Genomic DNA, 12,017 nt, shown 5'->3' on the forward strand with positions numbered 1-12,017 from the left:
CCCGCAGGGAATTCTCGGTACAGTCAGCCCTAAGTGTATCTAGTCACATATGTATTCGCTGCGCGCTTCACTGAATGGGATCCGGGTATCCGGCAGATCGGTGCCAAGCATGATCGCAGCTCGTTAGGGTGTACTATGGTAGGGCGTACCATCACTTTTGCGACTGTCGCGTTCCTTGGCATATAGACGGTCAGGGATGGAGGCAAGTGTAAGGCGTAGTTTCCAAGTTAAGTAACGCAAGTGTAAAGTAGGACCTAGCGTCCAACACGTACCACTTTCGCTTTGTTGTAATATATGCTCGGGCCATACTTCCTCCTCGTTCCTTCAGGGTTATGGATCGGCTCTGCAGGGCATATCTTTGCCACGTATTCCTACATTACCTTAACCCTTAAACAACATCATCCAAGACTTGCAGTTGGGAAATTGGCTGACCCTAGCAATACCATTATTCGGCCGAAACATCTGCGTTCTCCTGGATTTAAATCTGGCTTTGGTCTGCTTCAACTCGCTGCTTTACGTGCAGTGGCTGCTACTCTGGTAGCAGTCCGTCATCAGAGAGCTCACTCTTTAGAAATGAGCAGAAGCAACAGACAATGATGATTCACAGCGCCATCGGGAATCAAAAGTCTTGCCAGTTGTAATCCGAGAAAGCGCTGTCCGGATTCAAGCCCCTTACCAATTTGGTATCGCGCGGCTGCGCATCCCTGTCATTGCGAATTGGAAGGCAGCGATTGCAGCCAAAGCTTGATCGCCGTACAGCATGGCAGACCTGCTCTTCTGAATCGATGCTCTTCGCCCGAGTATTGAATATTGGATGGAAATCTGAAACTTAGCTGGCCTTAAGTTCGGTATTCTCTACCACGGGAAACGGGTTTATCCTGCTACTTATGGCTGCCATCACGTGGCAAGGCGTATAAGAGGACAACGCAGAGCTGGAATATACGCGTCCAGCATAGGCCCCGACCCAATGACGAATGATGTGAGTAGAATGGTCTCTACCTGGGTGCGCTCCTGATCCTATAAAGCTGGCCAGGAAAGCTATTGGGTTACTCAGCTACTAGTCCTACGTCACCGTTGCCAAGAGTCGCACCATTAACCAGCTAGGCATGAACGCAGCCACCGCCCGGGCCACAATGGATTAGACGGCGGGACCTCCGCCTTCATTCCCTATGTCAAGCTTGGAGTAGGTGCGGTAGCAAGACGGCGATCTAATGGATAAAACCATTGGGAATATACGGTAGACACAGAAAATTGCACTATGAATAGAAATATGTTTAAGGGTATAGTAATAAGAAACAAACACAAAGGTAGACTGTTATACGAGTGGCTCATATAACAGCCAACCTCACTGGGTATATAAACCCTCAAGTCTTGATTCATATCTTCAACAGAAAGAGCAAGATCAAACAACAAAACACCACGATAGTACCATCTCATTACAGAACCTCGTTTTCATAGATACAGAATCATCATACACCTCTCATCATGAAAATCGGTGTGGTACTCTTGACCGTGGCAGCGAGTAGCCTGGCCACCGCTGCCGTCGTTGCTGATCGGCCTCCTACCAACGAGAACCTTGAACACAATGTGACATCCGAGGTCCGTGACCTCGTGCTTGAGAAACGCCGTTCTTCTTGCGGTGAAGGAATGTGAGCGCGCCGTTACCGAGTCTCGTTGCTATGCCTATGTCCATTCTGCTAACTTGTTGCTATCTAGGACCCGCCAAGGCGAGTGGAAGAGCGCCGTAGACTGTCTCCTCGGCAAGTTCGACGACAAGTTATATCTGGATAATAAGAAATGGAAATACGTATGTCTAGGGACAAAAAAGCTTCTACGCATCTGTTATCCCTTTGGCTACCACTCACATAGACTGACCGAGGCCCACAGTGCATGCGGGGCGAGACCGTGGCTTTCGTTTGCCCTTATTCGGGTGGCTACAAGAGCAAGGACGACATCAAAGCTACATTCAAGTGGGTTAGTGATACTTGCGTTTACAACCCCCCCTTTCAAGTTAATGGTCAATACATGGATCAAATGGGCTACAACCAAGTCTCTGGGGGCCAGGGCGATTGGACAGCTGGCATTGCAGAGGTCAAAGATCACTTCTGTGACAAGAATTACTACGGCGAGAATGGGAAATTGGATAACTAGTTCATTCCGGACCATTGAGGGAATTTTCGTTGAAGGCTTTGAGCTCCGTATCATAGAGGCAAACGCTCGTTTTTTCAGCCAGGCTTTGTATTAAATCGTGATTCAGAGGTGCAAGTATGAGCAATAGGTGGTGCCATGTACTGAATACATGCCACGCGATCCATGAACGATGTCCCTCCTTAACACCGACTCGCCGTATGCTCTTATGAGCGACAGACCACATTGATCAATACCCGGTGTTCTACCTGTGAAACCTCGCTGGCAGAGAACTGCCCAGGCCCCGCAAGCTCTTGATCAATCCATCCCTAGTTCATTGAACATCTGTGGGATCTCAGCATCACAGAAATCCCGGTCTATTGATTGCATCCTAACAAGTCTTCTTGATACGCCAAGGTGAGAAGAGGAAATAATCACCACACGTTATGTACAATCACAGCATGATTCCATTGTCGTTCACCTAGCTTTCCACTCCCGAGACTGCCAAATCCATCGTGAGTACACAAGAACGCAGGAGTGATTATTAGTTCTATAGCATGCGTGTCGTCGTATATCTACAGTTCCTCACAGCCCACCTCGGATATCGATGCCGGTATTCACACGCACACACTCTTCCCCCAAGGACATCTTCATTAGACGCACGGCGAACGAAACAAAAATCCCCAAACTCCTATTCATTATGCATGCAATGCCGCCTTCTACCTGCTGCTCGCCCTCGAGATGGCGAAGACACCGACAATGACGACTGCCAGAGTGACGATAGCACCGGGCAGCAACAGCTCGTTGGGCACACCGGCAATGACCTCCTTCTCGACATGGGAACCGCCGTTCCTCGTCTTGCGTCTACGAACGGTGGCGTAGTCTTCATCCTCGCTCTCGCTCTCCTCTTCGTCGCTGCCGCGTGCCCTGCGGCGTCTGACGTCGCTCATCGCCGAGCTAGGGGGAGGCGTTGGCAGCTCTGGGATGGGTTGGGGTGTCGCGACAGTGACGGGTGGCTGGCTAGGGTCGTGAACAAACAAGTCAACCTTTTCGCGATGGCCGTGACGAGCCAGGAGCACAGCCTCGACCAGGTCTTGGTCTGTGGTGATGGACACGGTGTCGCCCTCGTCATCAATGTAGGACAACGCGAAGCCGCTGGATCCGACAGTGCCGTCTTCGACAACAGGGGCACCACCGATGGACTCGACTTCGGATCCAAGCTTGGAGGTGACATTGGTAACCAAAGTGGCGATACCCTGGCTTGCGGTAACCTGGAGGCGGTGGACGCGTCCGCTCGGGGCTTTGAACTTGAAGGCGAACGGAATATCTGCTGGCGGAACCTCGGGTGTGCCGGTGACAACCGAGTGTGATGGCGAGTCCATGCCGATGTGGGAGGCCGAATCACCGGGCGCTACGGACTCGTTAAGGCGATCGCGGGTGTGGTCGGGAGACATGACGGAGCGGGTGTGGGCAGTATGGTGGTGAGAACCATCGCCGGATACCATGGACTCGGTCTCGTTGTCGAAGGACAGCCAGAACTTGTTCCACGCGGGACCTTCGTTGTCGCCCGTGGACATGGTGTTAATTTGCTCGAGGGTGGCGTAGGTCAACTTGAGAACGTCAACCATTCCTACGATCTCGCCCTGGTCGTTCATGACGGGAAGGTTGAGGTAGTGGCCGTCTGAGGGGCGGTTAGCATAAGTAGCTTGGCGAAGCAGTGGCGCGCGAGAGACTTACCATGCATCTTCCGGAGAGCGGCCTGGATGCTCATGTCCATGGGCGCAAAGTCGGGGTGGGGGGTCATGACACGGACGACGCTGCAGTTCGCAGGGTCCAGGCCGGGGGCAATGACACGAAGGACAACGTCCTTGCTCGTAAAGATACCCGTAATCGCACCCTGGTCCTGCACCAGGACGGCGGTCGTGTGGTTCTCCTTCATGAGCTGGGCGGCTTCCTTGACCGAGGTCCGGACGCTGACTGTGGTGGGCGGCATGCCGTTGAGGACGGACTCCAGTGTAGGGCCGGACATCTTGGACCGAAGGGCCTCGACGTACTGAATGATCTGCTGCGGCTGGCTGGAGCCGAGTTCGGACTGGACACCCTCCAGGGCGGCGTAGAGCTTCGTGGACGAAGAGTAGGCACGCTCCAGCTTCTCCATGGCATCGTAGAAGCACTTGGTGATATCGAGGATACCCGAAATATCCTGGTTCTCGTCCATGACGGGCAGGTGACGGAAGCCCTTGCGCACCATGAGTTCCAGGGCATCGGTGGCGCTGGTGTCGGTACGGGCGCACAGCGGGTTCTTGGTCATGATCTCGGCAATGGTGACGTTGTTGGCCTTGGAGCCGGCGCCGACAACGCGGAAGGCCAGATCCTTGGCGGTGAAGATACCGGCGATTCGGTCATCGTCGTCGGTCACCAACACGCAGTCCTCCCTCTTTGCCGCCATCAACTGGGCGGCCTCGGCGACGGTGGTGCCGGGCTTGATCTGCAGGGCCGGGCTCGGCTTGAGGGCGAGGACGGTGCCCGGGGGGGCCTTCCGCGAGTGGCGAGCCCGGCTCGGGAGGTGCTTCTTCTTGTTGAGGTCATTCTCGAGCTTGCGGCGGATGGCCTGGCGATAGTAGTCAGCTTGCAGGGCCTTTAGTTCCTTTGAGGTGACCATGGCTGGTGGACGCTGAGGCACGGCGGTGCTCCTTCGTCGTCTCCTCCAAGATATGTAGTATCTTATGTCGGGGGGCTATGTCGGCGAGAAGAGGGTGCGTGGGTGTGACATACCTCGTCTCTCTTGCTCTGCTTTTGTCGGCTAGCACTGACTCCTGATGCGACCTCGCTGGGGGCGGGCTGGGCGCCGCCGAGGTGGCTCGCGTGGCCCGGGGCATGAGCTTCGCCCAGGACAGGACGGGGGATGTTGGAGCCGGCGGGGCTGCCGGTGTTGAAGGGGATGGCGCCGCGTCCCTGGGGGCGATTGGGCGTTCCTCTCATGGTGCCCGACATGTTTGCATAAACACAGCGGACCGCTGAAGATTACCGTGATTTCGGCTCGTTTGGGTGTTTATGCGGGAGCTGTCGTGGGTTGGCGACGCAGAGGTCGGAGGTGACGGGAGGTAGGTGGCCGGCTGCGACGAGATCGGACCAGCAAGATACGGAACGGTGAGGGCTGCTGGTGATAGCTGAACAGGCAGAGTTCAGCGTATGAGTGGTGGTGGTGGTGGTGGTGGTGGTGAGATGGTCATGTGGAATTGCAGTCGAATGTTTCTTTCCGCAGGTCTGTCGGAATAAGGCGCGTCAATCTCGGGAGCCGGGAAAAGTCGAAATCATGGACAGCTAGTTACGGCCAGGGTAAGGTAATGGAAGGGGATAGCCAGGGGATAGCCAGGGGACCAGGGGATCGCTAGCGACGTTGCTCAGGTAAACAAGTGCCCACTACGCCCACTACGCCCACACACGCCCACCGCCCAGACTGCCCAAGCTGCCGGGCCACGGGTCCTGAACAGGCCCTGAGCAGGCGGCGACTTGGGTGCAGGGCGCTCAGGAGCCGCTATGCCGACGCCGCGGGGTGGGCGATCCAGCGGGTTTGATTGGCAGCCCACTGCCTCTGTCCCCTGTTGTCCCAAACAAACTCGCAGCAACCCCTGACCTAGCTACGAGGTCTCATTTAAGCATCTTCATCAACGCCTCACTTCGCCAGCTCCCTTCGCGCTCGGCGTGCATTTGACTGTCGAAACCACAACATAACACTGCCTCTGGTCACCTCTTTCCTCTCCGAAGAACCCTTTTCTCGATATTCAAGATGGGTTAACCCTGTATACAAGCACCCTCCTGCCACGAAGAAACCTTGCCAATCACAACATTATTTTCCTAAGCGACCATCCGGACACAGGGCCCGCACATTTGGGACTGCGAATCTCCCTGCTAATTGCGTGCGGAGAACCGTGACACTCAGCATCGTTGACCATATTCTCTCTACGAATTTGCCATCTTGGGACAGGGACTTGGGTAAATATATTTGTGCGTGAAGGCTCTGCTCGAGTGTCTTTACAGTGACCGCTTTCGATTCTACAGTTTCCTTTGAGATCTTCCTGTCTTGATCGTAATGTATTGGCCGGAGGAAGATTGCCTTGTTCGATGTAACAGATGACACACTTCGGCAGAGGAACCAGTGACTGTCTACCAAAAGAAAAAGGTTTGGAGCTCGGTAAATTGCTCTTCAGAATAGTAAACGACTGGTGTGAGAGCTCGTTGCGTACTCCAGCACCCGCGGAGCTGATAGATCATTTTCTGGCCCCGGTTGAAAATGGATGTACAATAGATGTGGGTATATTAACATTGGTCCTACGATGCACATGGCCTCCGTATATGCTTCTTCAATCGTCCGCGTATGTACGTTCCTTCTCAGATCAGAATACGGACAGGGACAACACCCCCAACCGACGGTTCTTGGGACGCCACTACGCCTTCAATCCCGCCTGTACGAACAGCGAGATGCAGATTCCCACACCGGCAGTCCAGACAAGCGACCTCAGGTAGCTCGTCTTAAGCTTGCTGGTGTTGATGTAGAGCACGGTAAACAGGACGCGGAGCGCCAGGTACGCGGCGGCGTGCGTATCCAGGGTGCCGCGGTCCAGGCCGGCGACGTGGCCGCTGAGGACGGCCGCGGCGAAGAGCGGCAGGTTCTCGAAGCCGTTGCGGTGTGCGGCCTCGGCGCGCTCAAACTGGGCCAGGACGTCCGCCGGCACCGAGCGCTGCATCTCCGTCTTCCACGCGGACCCGGTGGGGTTGGCGTTGTTCCAGCGCCCGTTGGTCGCGCCCTTGATAAGCCGCATGGCGTAGGCGTGGGGGACGACGCTGATGAACCAGTGCGCCGGGATGGCGAGCAGAGAGTAATTGGCAGACATCTTGAGCGGCTGAGCTATGTGCAGAGTGGCGGTTAGTTGGGTTGGATATGGAGATGGAAATGGAAGGAATGTGGACAGTTGATGCTCGCCACCTTGGAGTGTGAATTTTTGGTGTCTACCTCCTTACTCACCTACCTCGGCATCTAGCTCCTGCAGACTTTTAGCTTCCTGAGCACATCCACTAAGGCGTTCCCTCGGTGACAGCTGACTCCATCGCCCACCGAACATCTGCCATATACTTAAGTAGATAGTCAATCTTTCGTGAACCCCCTCTTACACAGGCCTCAGGCTAGGTATCACTATCAATCGATGAGGGTCTGTTTTGGTTTTGGCGCCCCTGCACCAAGTCTATTTGTACACCTCCACAGGCAACATTTCTGGAGATACTAGTAAGCTCAACCTTCTGTAAAGTCACTGCAGTCATTGGCAAGTGATTTTCAATGTCTGGAGAAGGGCTGCGTTGGCTAGCATTGACCAGCAACAGCCCTCTCAGATATACTATATCATCTCCGAAGTAGTGCTCAAAATGTTGGGGTCCTTGGCAGGAATCCAGGTGTGAATCGCCCAAACGCTGCCGAATAGCTTTTCCGAGCGTCTGGCGCGAGCATGCTTCAGTGCAGACTGAGTTAGGCCGCACCTCAAGGCTTCCATCCAGAGCTCAACCACATCCATGGATGGATTGGATGTCAGCGACAATGGTTCGGGCCGTGGCCGTTACCCCAGATTTCAGGATCAACCTTGTCCCCAGATTGACCGGAGGTTTAGTTGTTCCGCACCGATAACTGCGCCGTAGGTCCACAGGTAGCATCCAGTCTGACGCCTGTCATAGCTAGACGTAGCCTGTTTTTGGTGATAGAGCAATGTTTGGATTGTGAGATCATTTATTCAAGCTATCTATATTGGATAGGTAGCATGCGTAGCTCAACTCGCACCGTGATCCGCTGAAGAGCATTATCGCAGCTTGATTCATGTTGGACACACCTAGCACCTGGTATAGTTCCCACGCAGCATGCGCAAGCCAGCAGCATGCCAAGAAGTATTGCTCCAGCCGTGCCAAGCCATGCTGGCTCCGGTGGACTGGGCGCCAATGGGGACTCCTCCCCAAGTCCAATGCCATATAGCTGTCAACCCTGTGCAAAGCGCAAGGTGAAATGCGACAAGACGACGCCAACTTGTCATAGCTGCCGCAGAGGCAAGCTGGAATGCATCTACCAAGCGCCTCAACCACGCCTGCGGAAGAGGAAGCTAAGCAATAACATCCACGAGAGACTGGCTCAATATGAGCAGATCCTGCGACAACACGGCTTGCTGCCACGGAATTCCGATACATCTAGTCTTGCCCAGAATGAAGTGCGGGAGACGATATCGATTCAGTGGAATGGTCATGAAGAAACGTCGAGAGCAGGCAAGCTGTTGGCCGGGAAGGGCAAGTCGAGATATATAAGTAGTGATCTCTGGCGTAGCCTTGGAGATGACGCGATGCAGCGGATGTTTGACGACGAGGAAGAAGATCAAGAAGAGCCGGAAAAGGATGATGTGGCATTTGCGGCCGTCGCCGGCGGCCTCTATTCGGATCCCTTGACCGGAGCATTCATGGGTGCTGAACAGAATCTACTCGGGTTTCATCCCAGCAGGGATGAAGCGATGTTTCTATGGCAAACCCATGCCGAGAATGTAGAGCCGCTCTGTAAAGTTCTACACATCCCATCAGTCACCGAAATGGTTAGCGGAGCTTCTCGACAGCCCGAAACGGTGTCAAGAGCAGACGAGTGCCTGCTGTTTGCCATATATCACTTTGCTGTCTACTCGACGACGGAAGATGATTGCTCAAAAGCGCTGGGGCAATCCCGGGCTACTTTGCTGAGGCGCTTCCGGTTCGCCACTCGCCAAGCTCTTGTCAATGTGTCTTTTCTCAAGACGACCAACATGACGGTCCTGCAAGCCCTGGTCCTCTTTCTCTTGTCTTCCCGCCATTCGTGCGATGCACACACGTACTGGATCTTGACCGGAGTGGCAGTTCGCATTGGGCAACGCCTAGGTCTTCACCGCGATGGAGAACTGCTGGGCTTGCCTCCTTTTGAGGTGCAAATGAGACGCAGACTGTTTTACCAAATTCTGCCGATCGACGGCTTTGCCGGCCAGATGTCAGGCACAGGCATTTCTGCTGTGCCCGACGACTGGGATACTAAAAAACCACTGAACGTCAATGACCACCAGATCTGGCCTGGAATGACCGAACAACCGGAATCACAGAAAGGGGCCACTGACATGATATTCTGCTTGGCGCGCTCCACTGTCGGAAACTCCTTTGGCAAGGCCAAAAGGTCGATGAAACGGCCTGGTACCGATCCGTCGACGGGGTTCAAGGAAGCTGAGCTTGTGATCGACGCCGCCGAGGCCGACGTCGAGGAAATGTTTATCCGCTATTGTGATATCATCAACCCGTTGCATTTTCTGACGGTCGGCTCCGCTCGGGCGGGAATTATTGCCATGCGCATTCAGATCCGGCTTCCTAAGATCAAGGATCGCACTGCTACAGATGCAGAAAGGAGAGAAGTGTTCCATCTGGCACTGAAGATCATGGATACAGACACCGCAGCCTATGCCCATGAAAGCCTGAGGAGATACATGTGGCACATTAAGCCGTTTTTCTTATGGGGCTCGTGGGACTCCTTGATTCTGATCTTGACCAGTCTATGCCGACCTGGTCTACTGTCGACTGCGGAAACAGATGCCGCTTGGAAACGAATGGAGGAGGTCTACAACAACCACGACCTACTGAACTTAAAGCGAGCACTTCACATAGCATTTGGACGCCTAGCCCTGAGGGCATGGGCCGCCAATCCGCCGACTAGGAGTCTGCCAGAGCCCAACTTCATCATAAGCTTGTGTTCCTTGCTGAAGGTGAATCTGGCCGGCCGCAGTGGAGTGGATAACACAAATTTAGTCGATGTCAGCGCCAAGATGGATACCATGATACCAGTCTGTCCAGTTACTTCTGGCGAAACAGATCCGTTGTTTGTCAGCCTTTCCAATGACTTCGGGGATGGATTCGAGCACGACTTCAATCTAGATTCTACAGACTGGATGTTTTGGGATCAGTTGATCCGAGAAGATCAGGCACAGGGTGATCAGCATCAGCCTGGGATTTCATAGTGAATCCCAGCTCTCAAGGCGAACGGTTTGCCTTGTCCTCAGTGGCCGCGAAGATTGCATCGCCCTGGCCGGCGTTGTGGCGAAATGTAGAGGCACTCTACTTCGAATCGACTTAACGTATCGGCCAATCTTCTCTCCACTATACTACAACTGGGAACTAACATTGAAAACACGTGGATGTGCATCCAATTGAGTATCCTACTGTGTTGACAGCTGCGATGGAGTCGGCTGTGATTGGTCAGGGCCTCGGGTCTCCTCTGCGGCCGAAGTTCTAGTGTCATCCGGCCGTACTAGAGCTCTGATTGGTTACAGTCTCGGTCCTAATCTTGCAACTCCCGGGCCCGAGTATACTTCCTTCGGAGCATCACCGGACGATGTCATATTCCTACAAACAGCGAGCTCCTTTCTGACTGCCGCCTGATGGCTTGGAATCACACCTATATAATGGTCTCTCGCCTGCCCCACAGACACAAGACATCTTCTTCCCTACAGAGAAGTAGTGAACGAAAAGCTTATTCCTAGTAACAAGGAACTCAGTTGCAATGCCTAGACTCAGAGTGCTCATTGCAGGCGCATCCATCGCAGGCCCCACCGCGGCCTACTGGTTCGCCAAAGCCGGAGCAGATGTCACTATCATTGAGCGCTTTCCGGCGATGCGTACGGGTGGACAGAACGTAGACATCCGCAGTGTTGGTGTCACGGTGATGCGAAAGATGCCGGGCATGGAGGCAGCTGTCCTCGCCAAGCCGGCGGGGATCGATGGGATCAGCTTTGTCCGCGCGGATGGAAGATCTTACGGAACCATCAAACCTACCGGAAACCCGGATCAGCAGTCGCTCATCTCGGAGTACGAAATCTACCGCGGCGACCTGGCACAGATTCTCTTCGACATGACAAAGGATAATCAAAACATCAAGTATGTTTTTGGCGAGCAGGTGGTGTCGATGCGACAGCATGGACAAGAGGACGGGCCCATAACGGTTGAGTTTGCGAACGGCCTGCCAACCTCGGAGTACGATCTTGTCGTTGCTTGCGACGGTGCAACATCAAGAACCCGAGCGCTAGGGCTTGGCTGCGGTGTACGAGATCACATCAAACCGTTGAACGGCTGGGTGGCGTTCTGTTCCGTCTCGAAGGACCTTGCGAAGGGGAACAGGATAGGACAAGGTTACAACGCGACTGGCGGCCGCATGATCGCTATCGGGCCTGGGTCATCAGGAGAGAGTCGGGTCACGATGATGAAATTCTATCCCAGGACGGACCAGGATGCTTCACTACCTTTCCGCCAGGCGTCTAAGCGAGGAGACACTGCTCTCCGGCAATTTGTGGCGCAGGAGTATGAAGGAGTCGGGTGGAAAGCTGCCGAGGCGATCCAGGCCATGATGGAGACAGATGACTTCTATGCCACCGAGCTCGTGCAGGTCAAGATCCCAAGTTTGTATCAAGGACGGTTTGTGTTGGTTGGCGACGCCGGCTACGCCCCAGGTTCCACTGGAACTGGCACGAGTCTCGCGATGGCCGGTGCCTATGTGTTGGCAGGTGAAATCAGCAAGCACAAGGGAGACATCGCAGCAGGACTAAAGTGTTACGAGGAGACAATGCGGCCGATACTTGAAGATCTGCAACAGGAACTGGGATTCGCTAAGTCTATCCTTGCTCCGCAGACAGCTTGGGGAATCTGGCTGCGAAACCATATTTTCGCATTTGTCGTCTGGAGCAGGATTCTGGATTTCGTTCTGAAGTTCTTTGCTGCCGCGTTCGCCAGCAATGACAAGCATAAGCTGCAGGATTATGAGTGGGTGGATTAGCTACCAGTAAGGACAGCCGCAGTGGCGTAGG

The 12,017-nt window shown here is 54.2% G+C and overlaps 5 protein-coding genes across 5 annotated transcripts; 3 read left to right on the forward strand and 2 right to left on the reverse strand.

The window, feature by feature from the left end:
* Positions 1-1,485: 1,485 nt before the first annotated feature.
* Positions 1,486-2,151, forward strand: JN550_005252 (uncharacterized protein; the record flags this gene model as incomplete). The annotated part of the gene is made up of 3 exons (XM_049316858.1): positions 1,486-1,649; positions 1,717-1,807; positions 1,888-2,151. The coding sequence occupies 3 exons, from the start codon at positions 1,486-1,488 to the stop codon at positions 2,149-2,151; spliced, it is 519 nt and encodes a 172-aa protein (XP_049172668.1).
* Positions 2,152-2,846: 695 nt separating this feature from the next.
* On the reverse strand, positions 2,847-5,121 carry JN550_005253 (uncharacterized protein; the record flags this gene model as incomplete). Its single annotated transcript, XM_049316859.1, has 3 exons — positions 2,847-3,808; positions 3,865-4,801; positions 4,903-5,121. 3 exons carry the CDS (start codon positions 5,119-5,121, stop codon positions 2,847-2,849), a joined length of 2,118 nt encoding a protein of 705 aa, XP_049172669.1.
* A 1,454-nt stretch (positions 5,122-6,575) lies between these two features.
* Positions 6,576-7,022, reverse strand: JN550_005254 (uncharacterized protein; the record flags this gene model as incomplete). The annotated part of the gene is made up of 1 exon (XM_049316861.1): positions 6,576-7,022. The coding sequence occupies one exon, from the start codon at positions 7,020-7,022 to the stop codon at positions 6,576-6,578; it is 447 nt and encodes a 148-aa protein (XP_049172670.1).
* A 1,026-nt stretch (positions 7,023-8,048) lies between these two features.
* Positions 8,049-10,178, forward strand: JN550_005255 (uncharacterized protein; the record flags this gene model as incomplete). Its single annotated transcript, XM_049316862.1, has 1 exon — positions 8,049-10,178. One exon carries the CDS (start codon positions 8,049-8,051, stop codon positions 10,176-10,178), a length of 2,130 nt encoding a protein of 709 aa, XP_049172671.1.
* Positions 10,179-10,720: 542 nt separating this feature from the next.
* On the forward strand, positions 10,721-11,986 carry JN550_005256 (uncharacterized protein; the record flags this gene model as incomplete). Its single annotated transcript, XM_049316863.1, has 1 exon — positions 10,721-11,986. The coding sequence occupies one exon, from the start codon at positions 10,721-10,723 to the stop codon at positions 11,984-11,986; it is 1,266 nt and encodes a 421-aa protein (XP_049172672.1).
* Between the last annotated feature and the right edge of the window lie 31 nt (positions 11,987-12,017).

The sequence above is a fragment of the Neoarthrinium moseri genome (assembly GCF_022829205.1).
Source record: "Neoarthrinium moseri strain CBS 164.80 chromosome Unknown scaffold16_Wmoseri_CBS_16480, whole genome shotgun sequence".
In the NCBI taxonomy this organism is placed as follows: domain Eukaryota; kingdom Fungi; phylum Ascomycota; class Sordariomycetes; order Amphisphaeriales; family Apiosporaceae; genus Neoarthrinium; species Neoarthrinium moseri.